This window comes from Anabas testudineus, chromosome 6 (assembly GCF_900324465.2).
Source record: "Anabas testudineus chromosome 6, fAnaTes1.2, whole genome shotgun sequence".
In the NCBI taxonomy this organism is placed as follows: domain Eukaryota; kingdom Metazoa; phylum Chordata; class Actinopteri; order Anabantiformes; family Anabantidae; genus Anabas; species Anabas testudineus.
The window spans coordinates 16,751,283-16,769,221 of NC_046615.1; the positions used below are offsets into that span (position 1 = coordinate 16,751,283).

Below are 17,939 nucleotides of genomic sequence, written 5' to 3' on the forward strand. Positions count from 1 at the left end.
GACTTTTATTTTTTTTAATCACCATGTGTGCCGACATAGAGCAGGCTCGCTGCTGACCGTCAGTGGGCAGGCAGAAGAGAAGAGGAGGGGAGGAAAAGTGTGTTTACACAGACGGCAAACTGCCTGGGGAATCGTAGGGGAGAGGAAGTCAGCCGGCTCTGTGTCTGCCTGCTCCAACTTCCTGCTCAGAAAAAGAAAAAGCCCAGGATCCTATTTCAGTCCAGCACAACTGTGTAGACCTGAAGTAAGCATGGAAAAACAAGGGATCACACAGGCTTCACCGTAAAGTTTCACGGAGGGAAAAGACCGAGACGGAGACAGAGATAAACGCAGGTAAGGTGAATTTAAACTGACATGTTTCCATGATCATCGCTTTGTCGGCTGATTGGACACTTGGAGGCTGTGAAATAAAGTCTTAGCGACTGTGTTCACGCTACGTGAAGCTGCGTTTGGCTGTGAAGTTTTTACAATGTGTCCAACTCTGAGGATCGAGTGTATTTTTAACTTTCAAACCAGGAGACTAAGCGCTTCGATGCGGACGCAGTTGTGCGGTCTTCCGGTCCGAGCAACATCTTGAAAATGAGTCAGTGGGGCAGAGGAGTGATCCGGACCTCTGCGGTACCGTTACTACACGAACCCCTGGATTCATTTTGCAGCAGAGCAAACAAAAAGCGAGCAACACAAAACCAGCCCCAGTCCATCGGCCACTCTTTAGAGATGCATTTCTGGTGGGCCCCTGTTGAATTTTCCACCGTTTGCGAACAGGAAGAGGGCAGATTTAGTCATGGCTAAGTAATGTCTGCACACACCATCTAATCTCATTAGGAGTTTCCGTTCAACCAACACACTGGAAGCCTTTGTGTGCACGGAGAGTCCACGGCGAGCATCGGCGAGCAGGGCTCCTCATCCCCGACCAGAACCAGCACACTGATCCTGGATGTTCCTAGAAAGAGTTGGACCATGTCTGCGGTTCTCACAATGACTGTAGCTGAGTCGTTGTAGGGCTTTCATGTGGTGGTAGACATTTAACTATGATATTAATATATTGTGTCAGTAGTCAGGTTGTTAACACTTTATAATGCTTGTACTGGTTTCTGATCCCCAGTGGCTGCAGGATACTTCAAAGTCCCTCTGTTCTATTTGCAGCATCTTGCAAAGGTGAATGTTTATAAGTCACTCTGGTCTAATTGTAGACCTGTCAGCCCAGTGGCCCAGCTTAATTGGCAAGCTTTACATTTGCTTAAAAAGTGTTTAAAAAACCAACCAGAGGCTGGGATCAGGGTAGGTTAAAGGGTGGAGCTGTGGAAAGGGGGACAATGATTTGATGTTTTGACCCTGTCCCTGTGGGGGTTTTTTTTTTTTTTTTTTTTTTTTTTTTTGTGGGAAGTGTGGCAGTACTGGGGGGAAACGCTCCCCTGCTGTGGGATCCCCTCTCCTCGCCATTCGTCCTTGGAATTAGAATAGGAGGAAGTCCTGACTTTGACAGGTTTGTAGTTTCACATGGCAGATGGAAAACTCAGGATAGCTTGTGTCGGAAATGAGTTCAGTCCCCTCACCCCCCCCTCTCTGCACAGAGATACTGTATGTAGTGGTTGAAAGCTGGTTATCTTTTTTTTTTTTTTTTTATTGAGCATCGCGCCTCACATCCACAGATATCACCATCTTTCAATTCTGATATCAGAATCATACTTGAGTGATAGCAAGACGGCTTCCTCCCCTAGAGTTATCTGTCATTTGACAAATCAATTAAACGCCTAATGTCTTCAGCAGTTAAGTGGAGTTGCAGTCTGCAAAGATGGAAACAGTCCCCCCACTATTAATGTGTGAGCTCCTAGCAGTCAGACAGGAGCTTTGAGGCTGCACATTCCTCTATTAAAGGAATAACCCACCCTGGGCCCGTCATTCTTCCTGTGGAGCGAGGGCCAGGTTGAACCGCAGCATATTTCTGGCTTGAGCTGTTGTTCCTCCTTACGTTTTTTTTTTTCTTTGCCGCTGCTGCTACATTACACTATACTCTTTAACACACACTGTTCTATTCATTACCACTCTGCTCCTTCCTTACGCCACATGTTACAGCTCAGACTGACTGTTCACTCCTCAGCCAGTAACCTAATTTAATCTGGATGGAGTAAAGCAAACCAAAGGAAAATCCAAACGAGAGGCATTTAATAAAGATAAACTGCCAGCTGTTCTCAGTATGTTTTATCAACAAATTACACAGGTACAAAATACAATAAGCAAAAGACAAATGAAGAAGGACATCAGACAGCGTTGACCACTAAGGGCTTTGATGTTGCATCCTCTGCTCCATTTAAGTTGATCTCTCATCTATGCGTCTCACTACAGGTATGGATAGTGCCATCACCCTGTGGCAGTTTCTGCTGCAGCTGCTCCTTGACCAGAGTCACAAGCACCTAATATGTTGGACATCTACAGATGGTGAGTTCAAGCTCTTGAAGTCGGAGGAAGTGGCCAAGCTGTGGGGACTACGCAAGAACAAGACCAACATGAACTACGACAAGCTGAGCAGAGCCCTGCGCTACTACTACGACAAGGTGAAATAGACTGTACAGAAGCTATTTCTTTGAAAGGCATGTGAAAGGAGCGCAGTACTGCAACAAAGTCTTTGTTGTGCTTCTCTTTAAATGCACAGTCTCCCCCAATAGACACTTCTACTTCCTCTTTCTCATCAAATGCACGGTGCAGTTCTGTCTATGCTTTAGTCCTCTTAACACACAACGTTTTCACTGTGGCACTTTGCCTTAGCTTGACTAAAGTGCTTTACGGCATGTCTGTGATTAAAAGATATGTTCTGTTATTTCTTTATATTAACACAGTTTGCTGTACATTAGAGTAAATGGTAAATTGAGTTCCGCTCATTGTCAGTGTTTTGGTTTTTACAGAACATCATTAAGAAGGTGATTGGCCAGAAGTTTGTCTATAAGTTTGTGTCCTTCCCTGAAATCCTGAAGATGGATCCACAGGCAGTGGAAATGGGCCTGGCTTCTGGCAGGTTTCCCCTCCATGAAGGAGAGGCCCCTGAGCTGGACGTGGAAGAGGAGGAGGAAGAGGAAGGGGAGGAGGAGACACAGAGGAGGACCCTGGCGGCCCTGGGGGCACAGCGGAACGACTATTTGCGCTCGGGTCTCTACTCCTCCTTCAGCATCAGTTCCCTGCAGAACCAGCCCGAGTTGCTCCGTACCCTGCGGGAGCGCCAGGACGAGCCACGCTCTGTCATCCGCTTTGGCACCAACACCAACGAGAGGAGCTCCCCTCCCTGTGTGAAGCCCGAGTCTTATGTCTCCCCCCGGCCCTCACAACTCCCCTTCCATTCCCAGTCTCCATCCTCTCCCCACACCCAGCCTGGCCAAAGCTGGACCTCTATTGCAAAAGAGGAGGAGGAGGAGGACTCTGACCAGAGCGCTCAGCCCCTCAACCTCTCCTCTGGCCACAGAGAGCGAGCCCTGCATCCTCCCGAGAAGAGGAGCAGCAGCAGTGGTAGAAGTAGTTCTAGTAGTAGTAACCAAGGAGATGGACTCCCACCAAAAAGCAAAAAACCCAAAGCTCTGGAGATCTCTGCCTCGTCCCTGCTGCTAACAGGAAGTGACATCGGCTCCATCGCCCTCAACAGTCCAGCGCTGCCATCTGGCTCCCTCACTCCTGCCTTCTTCACTGCTCAGGTGAGATGATTTATCTGAATGATATGCAATTTGAATTCCATGTGTGCAGCACGTAGGATGTAGGTATGATACTGCTTCCTCCCTCTTTTCTAGACATGTGAGTCAGAGAGTCTCTATTTCGCATTGTACTTTAGGAAATAGTAACATGTCTAGGTGTTTTATTTAAACCATCTTTAAAATACACCTGATGGCATGGTACGCCCTGCACACACCTGAGATTGCTCTGAAACCTGCTTCATCTGTCTAGTCAAGACATGTTTACACACCCCAGTGCTGCCCTATGACACATTTACACAAGTTCTCGTATTTCAGCTGTCAATAATTTAAAACTACCTAGAAAGCCTGTCTCTCTGCCAGCCACAGCTTAAGTATAGTGGGCCCAATAATAATCAATTGTCATAATGTAAGTTAGAATGATGCTATCTGTTTCCGTCTCCTCTGTGCAGTGGCCTGGTTGGCAATGGGGAGATGGTGGGGTATGTGCAGAGTATGATGTTGTTGTCTCTAAAGCATTGAAACGGCATCAGCAGACATCTGACACAACCTGGCATGTGTTGGAAACACTAGCGCTGTATTTAAGTTGTCACCAAAAATTCCTGGAGAAACAGAAGGAAAGGTATAAAAGAAAATGTTATGTTGTGTAGTATGATTTCATGTTGTCAGAAGGAGATTTGAAATAATCTAAATTTAATGAGTCATTGTCTGCATTTGGTTTGCGATGAAACATTTCAAATGCTTTCAGTAAACAGCTCTGTGGGGTCAAGGCCAAAATTACTGCCAGAATGTTTATGTGCTGCAAATAAATAAATCCCTTTCAAATCATGCCTATTCTCAAATTAAAGTTTGAGGAAATGGAAGTAAAATGGCATTTAAAGTGCAGTGAAGTCTGCAAATTGAGTTGGTTTTACTTTTTTTGATTGCTCAGTCTGAAATGACATGACTGCTTTGAGATGGATTCAACTTTTACAGTACGCTAGTAATTTATTCTACCACAAAATTAAAACTAAATTTATTTGGTAGTCGGCCAATAACCCGAAGGCTCTGCCTCCAGCATCAGCTGGTACATAATAATCCAATTCAGTTCATGTATTTACACTTAAGTTGTTGCGAAGAAAAAACAGGTTTGTCCACACATTAATACTGCACTCACACTTTCTGCTTAGGAAGGCGCTAAAGTGAGATCAGGCGAAAGCAAGCGATTTACAGAAATCATCTGCAAGTTCCACCGATGAGAACAGGGAAGAGGGCTGTAAGTGATGCCATATGCTCCAATAATTCCATTAATAATGGGAGCAGGGCCGGTCCCTTCACAACACTGGCTCACTTCTCTGAGGTGACACAGGGGAAAGTAGCAGGGAGGAGGGAAGACGACCAGGGGAGAGAGGGAGAAATTGATTTCATATGTTTTCTCTCTAGTTGGTTTTCCAAGTGCCTCATGATCCCCCTTCCCCATTCCCCCCTCTAATCAACAACCCCCACCTCCTCACCTCAACGCGTCACGCCTGTATGCTGGGGGAGAAACCACAGACTTCCTTCTTGCTCCGTCAGTTTGTTTTTCCAAACGCCAATACACGTCTATTTACCATTTCAGCATGTTTTGCATTATCCCAACCCTCACAGAAATGTTCTCCACAACCAGTGGGTTTCTGTTTGTCTTAAATCAAAAAGAAAAAGCTGGCTCCTTTTATTTACACGTAGACTCCTCACTCTTGTCCTCTGTGTTTCCCCCCCTCACAGACTCCATCTGGTTTGCTGCTGGCTCACAGTCCACTGTTATCAGGCATCCACTTCTGGAGCAGCCTGAGTCCTGTCGGCCCGCTCAGCCCCGCCCGGCTGCAGGGCCACAGCTCCCTCTTCCAGGTAAGAAAAACAAAGACATATATGCCCACAAAGAGGATCATTTGGGGACAAAGGTAGCATGAGATCAAACTGACTGTGTGCTCAAAGGATTATTGTTTAAAAGCTGAGGAGGAAGTTGCGAGGCTGGGCAGGTGAAATGAGTGAATCCCCGTTATTACGAGCAGTTCTAAAGATCAGGTAGGTAAAGATAGTTTCCAAACATAAAAACAGGAAATAACATCATTTCATTGGCCCAGTTTTTATAGCCTAAACCTTTATGAACTCATTGGTTTATTGAACCTGATGTGAATAGAGTCATTACTGCTGCTTTTATGGTTAAAATGAAGTAACAGTCTAAAAAAAGTATTTTTAACAGTTGTGCAACTAGTTGAGACTTAGTAAGCATATCCAGCAGAGGTGTCCTGTTTCAGTGCTTGTGAGAGGGAGAGGAAATCCTGTGAATACTTCCTGTTTGAGCCCAGGGGAGCCAGTCTGAACAGGGTGGACTGGTTTGAGAGCTGCTCCTCATTTGTGAAATACACATTAACCACACCCCCTCCACAGGCGCTCACAAACACACCGTACCGGATTCTTTGTGCACAAATAATGTTGACTTCTCTTTCTGTTGTGGAGATGCAGGGGACACAGACAAAAAGGAAGAGAGACAATGATTTAAAAAAAAAAACAAAAAAAAAAAACAGGAAACCAGAGCAGTGACAATGCTGCAGTTCCTCACCGGAAAGCAGTTTTCATAGAGCCTCTGTCCCCTCCTCTCTAACTCTCAGCCCCTTTCTCTTCCTCCACAGTTCCCCAGCCTAATCAACGCACACATGCCTGTCCCCCTGCCAAACCTGGAAGGAACACCCTCCTCCCTGCTCCTGTCCCCCACCACCCACAAATCCTGATCCAGGATCTGTGAACACCTCCCATCTTCATGCATCTGTTGTTGAAAATCGTCTGTCATTATCATCTGCAGCAGCAATCTCTTGTCCATCTTGTCAAAATTAGCTTCAGAAAAGTCCTATGAGACACTATGTGACCTCACTTTTTTGCACTTGAGTTGCTTCAGATTCCAGTGGTTGAAAGCACTTGGTAAAAGCCATACACCATAATGTCTGTTTGACATTTTGGCTCTTTGTGATTAAGTACAGCACATTTCCACATGACTCTGTCCATGATGGACAATAGTGACATGTGGCTAGCTGCAGAAGGCTAGCCAGCTGCTCATTCTGTGCAGAGAGCTTGGTTGTTTTAGTTAAAATTGTATTAGAAAAAAAAACAAACCTTTTCCTCAAATGGTGATCAGTGTGAAACGGGTTGTTTCACTTGTGTGGTTTTGTATGTAATGTATGCACTATGCTTCTCAGATAGTACCGGCTGTGCCTTGTTGTCCTATTTTTCCTCTGTCTTTCAAAATCTTTTAATGAAGACGAGATTTTAAAATCAATGGAAAAACCTTTGTAACGCTTGTAATGTTTCGTTTTTGTTTTTTTTTTATACTGGACTTGGTATACAGTATATTCTGTATATTTTTTTGTATTGTGAAGAATGTCTTTGTCATTTTCAATAAACAAAGCATTGAATGCTTGAACACAGGTGTCAGTACATCGTAAAAAAGAATCCAAACAGTTTATATTTCTCTGTTTAAATTTTAGATTTAATTTTCTTTACTCTGGAAAAAAAAAAAAGCTCAAATGGGAGGGCATCTGCAACAAAATCCCACACCAACAACGATAATCCACAAATAAAGATAAAGAATATCATACAAAACGTCTCAGTAACACTGTTTAATAGATGTGACTCAGTATCTTATTCACTAGGGGCAGGACTAAAGCTAGTGCTCCCTGAATTAGGAGTCCAGTGGCTGTGTGCTTCCTCAAACAACAGCGGCATGCAACACAAAGATGGAGGCATAGTGGAAAAAAGATGACCAATTTTGTTTTTTTTTTTTTACAGCTGATGGAGAGGGGAATGACAGAAAGGAGAAACATCAGTCATGCACAAAGGGAGCATTGCAAATTCCAATGATGTGAGTTCACTTGCCTCTCATCTTTGTAAACGAGTGAAGGAGATAATGTTCACTTTAGGTAAATATGAAGAATTTATGAGGCGTAACTAATCTCATAATGCCCTTATAATTGCTCTTTCTTTATCCTGCATTTGTTCATTGGTCACACAGAGACCACAGCGTCCTGGAATGATTTGCCAACATCCCTTTGCACAGAGCATGGCATCACTGCTCTCATTAGCCTCCAGTTAGGATACAGTTACCAGTTTTATCAAACCTGGCCTCGAAGTCCTTCAGCATAAATGGTCACAAAGGATTTGTGCAGCTGAGAACAGCACTGTGGCAACAGAGACAGAAAATCAAACCCTTTTCAGCGGCTACATAAACATCCCTCTGTCTGCTTTGTGCCTTACACACCACTCGCACCGAGGAGCTTTGAGGTGGAGTTTGTCTGTGTATGAAAATGGAAATGTAACAAACAAATCTAAAAAAAATACCACCACTTCAAAAAAAAAAAAAAAAAAAAATCTATACACATTGCATGTACTCATTAAAGTGACTGAGCTAGTTAGAATTCTAGACAGTAGTTGGATTTAGCAGCAAATTCTCTTAATAAATATAGATGTACAATATATAAATGTCTCTCTTGGGCCGTATTCAGGCCAAACGTCAGAGGGGGTTGCACTGTGGACAAGTTTCCCAGGTAGTTCAAGGGGAGTGATGATGACGCTTCCTGCCAACATCCATTTCAGCCTTCCGATCCACTGACAAGACGGTACAGCTAGGAGATTCATCCCACATTTAAAAAAAAAAAAAAAAAAACAGTCCAGAAACTCTAAAACAGCATGCTTTGTCTTCTGCTCTTTCCGTTGCCTAAAGGGAAAAAACAAAACAAAAAAAAAGGTTAAATGATTCTGTTTTTATTTAGTTTAGTGCAGATAAGTCAGACGCTGTCAGATAACATCACAATAAGGGAATAATCAGGCTCCAATTGTGGAACTGCAGTTCTAATGTCTTGAGGGGTTGTAAATAAGTAGTTCACTCACATTATTAGCATATATTTATTTTCTTTGCAAATTAAAAGTTTACATGATTATATATAAACATGCAAGGATGCACCCTGGCACTGCATTACTTTTAATAATGAAGAAAACCTTAAAAGGCATAGTTCTTAGGCAGGTTCTGCAGTTAAAGGATCATCTTTTCTGATTTTACAATATCTCTTTCTCACACTTCTCCCTCCACACATCCCTTAATCTCTTTGTCCGGGGAGGCCCGCCTTGTGGTTTGAAAACAAATGAAATGAACAAATTCTTGCCTCACCTGATTCAGGATGCGATGAGTTCCTATAGCCCGGATCTCTCTGCAGCTGCACCTCCTTCAGTGTGAAAATGGATATGCCTGCCGAACATAAAAAGTCAGTCAGTACGACTAAAATCACATCTTGCCAGAAGAATACTGTCTTTCATGTGGAGGCTGTAACTGATCCTCACTACACACTGCAATATCCCTCAAGTTGTACCTAGCAGCGTTTGCCAAGTCTGCAATACTGCGTTGCCATTTCATTACTCACTCTCTGGCAGCGTGTGCACACGTGGCCCCAGGCTCCTGAAGTACGGCTGTCTCATTGCTTCATCAGCAGAGATCCTCTTTTTCGACTCATACTGAAATTTAGGGCAGTAATTGAAGAACAACAGAAAATGGGGTCAGCAGTGAGAGATTGCGTGTGAATGTGCTGGCATGCTTCGATGCACTTCCTTCCAAAAATACAGTCCTTACACAGCTGCAAAATGTGTCACACAGCTTTTAACATTGCTTTAATGCCCGACAGATACTGTGAGACTCACTTTTAGGAATGACATCAACAGGTCGGTGCCATCAGTGTCCAATCTGGGGTGGAGGAGAGATGAGAAGGGGGGGTGTCAGTAGAGGTGGGGTCACTCACAGATGCAAGCGAGTGTAAGGAAGGAAACTGAATCAACTATTTTACAGGATTTCCTTACAGGAAGTGACAAACAGTACACACACTCCTAACTAAACAAATGAACACAAATAATGTCTAACTCACTAAAAAGCTGAAAAAAACTACACATGTACACAAGCAGCTGTTCTTATACCTGGGTCTGAACAAAAACATTTGCTCTTCTTCAATAAGCAGAGGGCTATTAAGAGAAGTGAGGGAGTTACAGCGTTAAACTGTAAGAGTGTGTACCTAGATGACAGACCACAGAGTTTCAGTATCACAGTCTTACCTTGGTGCGTGGTTAATGAGGGCCTGGGCCTTATATTTCGGGAACTTGTGGGACTTGAACTCATCAATGGAGGATATTCCAGGCCAGCTGTCCTCTGTGGGAGTGCCTGTGGAGGGACATTCAATCTACCCATTAGAGTCTGGTATTACCATGGCAGCTGGACGAGCTTTTCACGCTGCCACAGGGGCTACATGTCAGGGTTAATGGGATTAAAGGCTCATATTGAAAGTTCGCCTGCTTCTATGTCAGCAGGGGGCAGCACTGACCTAGCAGCCTGAAGATGAGGTGCAGCTCGTCCTCCACCGTGGAGCCTGGGAACAGGGGCCTGCCGGCAGCCATCTCATAGAATATACAGCCCACACCCCTAAAGGGACGACAAAGACAGGAGAGATAAGTTCACATGTAGGTGCCCGACTGAAGCTCAGGTTTGCTGTAGTTTTACTATGACTAATTTCCTGAATCGTGCTTCCTCATTATAGGTTTCCTGGCCAGTTTCATTCTGTTCAGTGACTGAAATAGCAAAAGGAGAGGCAGGAACTGATTTGAGAAAGTAGCATTGCACTTTGAAGTTTACTGAAACCACCTGTAATTACATTCTACATTCAGGTTGAGTGTGATCGTCACCAGCATGTGCACATCAGAGCCTCTTTACTGCACATTAGGACACCTGTACGCTCATGAGAGTATCAACTAAATGAAGGAAGCTCCAAACGTCTGTGCCCATTCCACAGATCCCATTAAAAAAATCATTACAGGAATCCTTGTTATTAATATTATTATATTTGGCTGCACCTTCACTGAATGATCATAAGGAAATACAGCGAGTAGCCAGGAGTCTTAGTGTCTTTTTAACAGTTGTAATCACCCCTGTGGAGTGAGGCCCACTCACCACATGTCTATCTGTGTGGAGTACTCAGAGGAACCAAGCAGCACGTCGGGAGGCCGATACCAAAGTGTTACCACCTCATTCGAGTATGTTTTAGTGGGCACAGATTTGGCCCTCGCCAGGCCTGCGGAGAAGAAAAATATGAAAAATAAAAAATGACCCAACAAACACATTTAGTGTAAACTTGGAAATTCACACGCAGGGTAAGAAAACTATAACTGATCTAGAGAAACATCTTTAATACAATACACTGTTTTTGTTCTTACCAAAGTCAGCCAGTTTGAGTTCCCCTCTGTCATTAATGAGCAGATTTTGGGGTTTCAAGTCTCTGTGAAGAACTTTCCTTCTGTGACAGTACGCCAAGCCCCGCAGGATCTGGAACAGGAAAATCTGAGAAAAACACATATTTTACATCAGTAACTATGACTGCATTGGCAAATCTAGTAAATCTGCTGTGCTAAATAGTAGAGCTGAACATGAATCATGTATTGCAGATTCAGCAGCTGCATTGAAGGCAACTGATTCCAATCCTTCCTGTTTCAGCAGATTAAAATATTAATTTTAAATACAGTGAAATTCTTGATTGGCACTGCAGGCAAAGCTTATTTACATGTTTTAATAGGCAGTTTAACATTTTCTGTCTCATTAAAAAAAACATTAAAACCAAATTTCTACAAATACAAAATAGATTTTTGGGAAAAGTACAGTTAAGAAACTTTTCCACACACTGTCTACAGTCCACCACCAGGAGGCAGTGTTTCTTGTTTGTTTTTGTTCATAAAGGGGGCTCAGCCACCACACAGGACTCACCTTTACATTCTGCATGCTGAGGATGTTCCCACAGTCGTCCATGTACTGCTTTAGGTCTTTGTCCTAGACGAGAGAGAAACAGCTGTAAGCAAGCTCTAGTCCACAGACACACAACAACAATGTAATCACTGTGAATGCTGTTGAGCATTCACAGTATTGTTATTGTAATCTTTATTATATATTATCACTGTGAATGCTGTTGAGCATTCACAGTATTGTTTTCCTAATCTTTATTATTATATATTATATATTATTATTCTTCCGTACGTTTTTTGGACTCTAACTAGTCCCGCATACTTTGAGCTACAGAAACCGTTCAGGTATCAAAATGTTCAGCTTTTTAAGGAGAAGTGTGCTTCCATTCAGAATTTTTATAACTTTTATACTTTTTAAAATATTTAACTTTTAATAACTATTTTTTATAATGGATTCCTATGGGAGAGTCTCTTCAGCAACTCTTCAACTTCTTCTTCTTTCAGCTTTAACTACTTCAGCATACTTTCAGCTACAGAAATCATTCAGGTATCAAAATGTTCAGCTATTTCTGCTCTTTAAATCTTCCATTCAGTTTTTTAATATCTTTTATAGTTTTTTCATAATTACAGTTTTTGTGACTTGATGTTTTTGGCTGATTTTGGACTTTATAATGGGAGTGAATGATGGAACGTTGGTGCAGCTAGAGTGGATGACGTCACAGCTTAGAGTGGAGAGGCCGATTTTTTAAAACCAAAATCTTTCTCAATAAACTGTCAGCACGGCCACAATTTTCACTCTATCTGAATAATTTCTTCACAAAAACGTAGGTAAACTTGTCCTGATTCTGACAAACTATTTATCTAAGCTCTGACACAAATCGTTTTTTCTCTGTGAGCCTCAGAGTGACGGGAGTCCCCCTCCGCTCTCCCATTAGCGCCAATGTTAAATTCGGTCTGAGATTCTGTCCGACAAGCTGAAGGGTGCACTTGGATCTCTCGCTCCTGTGACCACAATTTTCAGTCCTCAAACATAAAATTCACACTAGTGGTTCATTAAAGTCTTGGCTCTCACGTGGTTCGCTTATTTTGACGATACCTATCGTAGTTTGGCTGAAATAAGCCTGTTTGTAAGGGCTCCAAATCAGTTTTCACCTTAGCAAAAATCTTTGCGGTTGAAGTTTCCCGCCTCTCCCCTACAGTCTCCGTGGCAACGGCTGTGTCGGGTCACGTGATCAGGGCTGTTTATAAATCAGCGTCAGACACTTGTACAGGCTCGTGTGTAGTTAGCCTGTTTATGCTAGCGGCTCTTTGCTAACCTGCTTCAGTTTCTTCTACTTTCAACTCTTTTTAACAAAAACTGTAACTATTCTTTTAACTTTTTAACTATTTTAGATAAATTCAGCTATGTTTTATCAACTTTAACAAATCTATTTCAGCTTTTTTAAGTTAACATTCAGCTGTTTTATCTTCTTCTTCATATGTTTATCTTGTTAAAACACTTCCTGTTTCTCTTCATCAACTTTCAGCAGTTCTTCATGAATCGATTCAGCGTTTCAGCATTCACAGTGCATTTTCTTCAGGAAATGCTTTATCTAGTTATTATTATTATTCTTCCGTACGTTTTTCGGCGCGTAACTACTCCTTCATACTTTGAGCTACAGAAACCGTTCAGGTATCAAAATGTTCAGCTTTTTAAGGAGAAGTGTGCTTCCATTCAGAATTTTTATAACTTTTATACTTTTTAAAATATTTAACTTTTAATAACTATTTTTTATAATGGATTCCTATGGGAGAGTCTCTTCAGCAACTCTTCAACTTCTTCTTCTTTCAGCTTTAACTACTTCAGCATACTTTCAGCTACAGAAATCATTCAGGTATCAAAATGTTCAGCTATTTCTGCTCTTTTAATCTTCCATTCAGTTTTTTAATATCTTTTATAGTTTTTTCATAATTACAGTTTTTGTGACTTGATGTTTTTGGCTGATTTTGGACTTTATAATGGGAGTGAATGATGGAACGTTGGTGCAGCTAGAGTGGATGACGTCACAGCTTAGAGTGGAGAGGCCGATTTTTGTAAACCGAAATCTTTCTCAATAAACTGTCAGCACGGCCGCAATTTTCACTCTATCGGAATAATTTCTTCACAGAAATGTAGGAATACTTGTCTTGATTCTGATAAGCTATTTGTGACATCTGAGAGACAAATCGTTTTTTCTCTGTGAGCCTCAGAGTGACGGGAGTCCCCCTCTGCTCTCCCATTAGCGCCAATGTTAAATTCGGTCTGAGATTCTGTCCGACAAGCTGAACGGTGCACTTGGATCTCTCGCTCCTGTGACCACAATTTTCAGTCCTTAAACATAAAATTCACACTAGTGGTTCATTAAAGTCTTGGCTCTCACGTAGTTAACTTTTTATGACGATATCTATCGTAGTTTTGCTGAAAAAAGCCTGTTTGTAAGGGCTCCAAATCAGTTTTCACGAGTGAAAATCTTGGCAGTTGAAGTTTCCCGCCTCTCCCCTACAGTCTCCGTGGCAACGGCTGTGTCGGGTCACGTGATCAGGGCTGTTTATAAATCAGCGTCAGACACTTGTACAGGCTCGTGTGTAGTTAGCATGTTTATGCTAGCGGCTCTTTGCTAACCTGCTTCAGTTTCTTCTACTTTCAGGTATTTTTAAGAAAACTGTTTAACTTTTCTTTTAACTTTTATATTTTAGATAAATTCAGCTATGTTTTATTAACTTCAGCAAATTTATTTCAGCTTTTTTTAACTAAACATTTAACTTTAACTGTTTAGACAAATTCAGCTATGTTTTATCAACTTTAGCAAATTTATTTCAGTTTTTTTAACTAAACATTTAACTTTAACTGTTTAGATAAATTCAGCTGTTTTAATAACTTCAAATCTATTTCAGCTTTTTTAAGTTAACATTCAGCTGTTTTAGCTTCTTCTTCATATGTTTATCTCTGTTAAAACACTTCCTGTTTCTTTTCAGCTAATTTCAGCAGCGTTTTAAAACGTTTCAGTCTTTATCTAAATTACTGTTTAAATAAATTCAGCTATGTTTTATCAACTTCAGCAAATTTATTTAAGCTCTTTTTAACTTAACATTTAACTTTACCTTTAACTGTTTAGACAAATTCAGCTATATTTCATCAACTTCAGCAAATTTATGTAAGCTCTTTTTAACTTAACATTTAACTTTACCTTTAACTGTTTACATAAATTCAGCTGTTTTATTAACTTCAACAAATCTATTTCAGCTTTTTTTAACTAAACATTTAACTTTACCTTTAACTGTTTAGATAAATTCAGCTGTTTTATCAACTTCAACAAATCTATTTCAGCTTTTTTAAGTTAACATTCAGCTGTTTTATCTTCTTCTTCATATGTTTATCTCTGTTAAAACACTTCCTGTTTCTCTTCATCAACTTTCAGCAGTTCTTCATGAATCGATTCAGCGTTTCAGCATTCACAGTGCATTTTCTTCAGGAAATGCTTTATCTAGTTAAATATATTCATTTTAGCAGAACAACGTGAGTCATGCAAGAAAAGAGGGCAGATCGTTGGTCTCACCAGGTACTCGAAGACCAGTGTGAGTGACTTGTCTGTGTGCACAATGTCGTGCAGCGTCACAATGTTGGCGTGTTTCAAGTCCTTCAGTAACGACACTAACGAACAGGAAAAAGAAGATGGGGAACATTATATTCAGCTTAGGTTAGCTAAAGTTTCAGGAAGATGAACTATTAACGGTGAATCCACCAAAAATGAAAATTAATGGCGCCTTCAGTAAACATGTGCATGTTGTTTACTATAGTTTGTATTAACACTGAAAGGTCGCTGTTCTCAAAACGCTCACAAAAAGAGAGAGATGCTCGTATTTACTGTCAAATACTTAAAGCTTCGTACCTTCTCGAATAGCTGTGCATGGTGCCCCCTCTTCGTGTTCCAGTCTGATCTCCTTCAGCGCCACCAGGTTGTCTGTCAGTTTACTTCTCCCCTTGAAGACTGTAGCGTATGTACCCTGGAGCCAAGAAGACGGAAAGAAAAGGTGAGGAAACGTTTTACTGATGTAGCATAATGTGACTGTCAGGGGTTGAAAGTAAACTTTAGAACTCTGACTGTGTGCGTTGTATTACTGAGGATGAGAACATCAGCATCTGGTGCACAACTAAAAGAGAGTCAGGGTTAACAGAGAACACACTAACATACCTCCCCCAGTTTGTCCAGTTTGACGTAGGTCTCCAGCTTCCCAAATCCAATTTCTGACTGGAGGAGTGAAAAGGACAAAGAGCATTAATGATGTTGGCGTCTTTATTAGCAGTGACAACATTAAAAGCACCACAACAAATCCTTATGACAACCCTGCAGCAACAGAGGGGGGATGTAAGGAGGTCACAGACCCCCGACAACCATCATAGCTAATCTATTGTGACTGTTGGCTTTTGGCTTTTATAATGTGTTTGTATGAAGAAAGGTTTACTACACAATCATAAACCCAACATGGTACTTTCAAATTAGTTTCTTTTAGTTTCTAATGTGATGTGGCACTTGTCTTTAACATTATAATTATCCCAAGGGTTCACATATTTTTTCCACTAGCACTACTACCAAAAAGTAATACTTGTTATAAAAGGCAAAAGTTGAGGTTTCTTTGAACTAAAAGGTCTGGGAGGGGGCTTTTTAACTTGTTGAACACATATTGAGCAGGGAAGGGAAGCACGTATGCAAATGCGGAGGAGTGGGTGAGGTTCAGTGTTCGTTCTGCTTTTCACAGATGCACATTCAAAGTAAAACCAAAAGCCAATTCAACAGTGAATGCTAAGATGCAGCATAAACACATGACAATGGGCTGAGAGGATGAGATTACACAGTCTAAGAATGAGCCCTCGTTCTCTCACTTCTGTTTCTTGCCGTCTTTAAATAAAACATTGTTCTCACAGTTATCTTTATATTCTCTGTTGGCCACTCGGTTTCTGTTTCTCTCTTATTTTGCCTGGTTATTTATCAATTTTCAAATCAGTACAGCTCACTCTGAGATGTGGGCAAGTACATTTACATAAGAAGCGTTACGGCACTTTACTTTCGCCACTACATTTCACAGGAAAACATTGTAGGTTCTATGCTGCTACAATTATCTAACAGCTGTAGGCTGCAGTTGCTCATTTTAGCTATGAAACTTTAGATAAGATGAACACTGGGGGCGATATAGTGTATCATGAGGTATGATCTTTGGAGATTTAGCCAGGTAAAGGTTGTTTTTTTCCCCTCAATGTATTTAAGTAGCTGAATTAGTAAAAACCAGACAAAACCACTAACACACTACCAGAAAGTTCTATAAATGTTATGTTAATTTAGGTCGATATTACAATACAGAGTTACATGAGTTGTGATAGGGGATATTATTAAGCAGTATTATTGATTATTTAGTAGTTTTAACTTTCAAGAAGCTGAGCTGCTGTCACGTAGTATAATATTAAAATACTGTAAACTCAAAATGCTCAATAACATTTTAATTCTGATATTTTCATACTAAGGTTGATTCTCTTTAGCCCTCCAGTTATTTTCAAGAGTGAATCTGCTGATAAATACATTTGTTAATTAAATCATTTAGATCACAAAATAGTAAAATTACTACACTTCCAAGAAGAAAATATTTTGTATCATGCAAAAAGAAAAACAGCCAGTTCTCACTGTGGATACACAGAGACTAGGGAATTGTTTTGTTTGATTTTTAGAGGAACGCGTGCTGTGACTGAACGTCTTTTCTTGGAAAGTCAGTGGATACTTCAGCAGCGGCTTTGTAGACACAGAGTGTAACTGTTTCACGGTCAGCCTGTCGTCCAGATCTGGCCTCTAATGATGAAAATGCACGGCACATTATGGAGGGAAGAATCAGACAATGACGACTTGTATCCAGAAAGAATGTGCAAATATTCCACTTGAAAAACTGTGTCAATTAGTTTCCTCAACTCCCAAACAATTAAATCGTGTCAGGAAAAGGAAAAGTGACGTAACACAGTGGTAAACATGACTTTGTGCCAACTTCCGAGTGTGTTGCAGGCATCAAACAGTAGACTTGTTAATATTCACAAATTACAATTATGTTGTACTAAAAATCTGGGCCGTGTTTATAAAATAAATGAATTAACAGTATGACTATTTGTATTACGTGTGTACATGTGCGTCTCTCACCAGTGATGCTCTGCGAGAACGTCGACTCAGTGGCTGGTCGAAGGGTGGGCTGCTGAGCTGCAGCTTCTCCAGGTAACCATCAGGTATCCGGATATCAGCCGGCAGAGACAGACGTTTGTTCAGGTCCTGCACACACACGGATAAAAAACATCAGAGACCCACTTTAAAACAGTGTCAACATGGTGTAAAATCCTGAAAAAACAGGAGTAAAGCTTGAGCAAACTGCACACAGGCTAAATAAAAACCAGTGGTTGACAACAAAATGGCAGAAAACCAGGGTAAACAAGTAGAATCT

At 41.2% G+C, this 17,939-nt stretch overlaps 2 protein-coding genes across 2 annotated transcripts in view; one reads left to right on the forward strand and one right to left on the reverse strand.

Annotated features, from left to right (window-relative positions):
* On the forward strand, positions 1-8,349 carry LOC113165500 (ETS transcription factor ELK3). Its single transcript, XM_026365058.1, has 5 exons — positions 1-333; positions 2,347-2,555; positions 2,904-3,680; positions 5,418-5,540; positions 6,326-8,349. The coding sequence occupies exons 2-5, from the start codon at positions 2,349-2,351 to the stop codon at positions 6,422-6,424; spliced, it is 1,206 nt and encodes a 401-aa protein (XP_026220843.1). The 5' UTR covers positions 1-333; positions 2,347-2,348; the 3' UTR covers positions 6,425-8,349.
* Positions 8,266-17,939, reverse strand: part of LOC113165499 (cyclin-dependent kinase 17-like) — a 26,168-nt gene continuing 16,494 nt past the window's right edge. The window contains exons 5-17 of the mRNA XM_026365057.1: positions 17,645-17,770; positions 15,662-15,718; positions 15,359-15,473; positions 15,026-15,120; positions 11,476-11,538; positions 10,932-11,055; positions 10,669-10,789; positions 10,046-10,143; positions 9,780-9,885; positions 9,375-9,417; positions 9,101-9,191; positions 8,851-8,928; positions 8,266-8,400 (exon numbers count right to left, since the gene is read on the reverse strand). Of these exons, the coding sequence (XP_026220842.1) occupies positions 8,363-8,400; positions 8,851-8,928; positions 9,101-9,191; positions 9,375-9,417; positions 9,780-9,885; positions 10,046-10,143; positions 10,669-10,789; positions 10,932-11,055; positions 11,476-11,538; positions 15,026-15,120; positions 15,359-15,473; positions 15,662-15,718; positions 17,645-17,770 (1,155 nt within the window). The 3' untranslated portion in view covers positions 8,266-8,362. The remainder of the gene's footprint in view (positions 8,401-8,850; positions 8,929-9,100; positions 9,192-9,374; positions 9,418-9,779; positions 9,886-10,045; positions 10,144-10,668; positions 10,790-10,931; positions 11,056-11,475; positions 11,539-15,025; positions 15,121-15,358; positions 15,474-15,661; positions 15,719-17,644; positions 17,771-17,939) is intronic.

Excerpts from the sequence above, each read along its gene's own strand:
- LOC113165500 (XM_026365058.1), top strand. The coding sequence starts at position 2,349 with ATGGATAGTGCCATCACCCTGTGGCAGTTTCTGCTGCAGCTGCTCCTT. Across the intron at positions 2,556-2,903 it reads TGCGCTACTACTACGACAAG|AACATCATTAAGAAGGTGAT; the intron begins GTGAAATAGACT and ends TGGTTTTTACAG. Across the intron at positions 5,541-6,325 it reads GCCACAGCTCCCTCTTCCAG|TTCCCCAGCCTAATCAACGC; the intron begins GTAAGAAAAACA and ends CTTCCTCCACAG.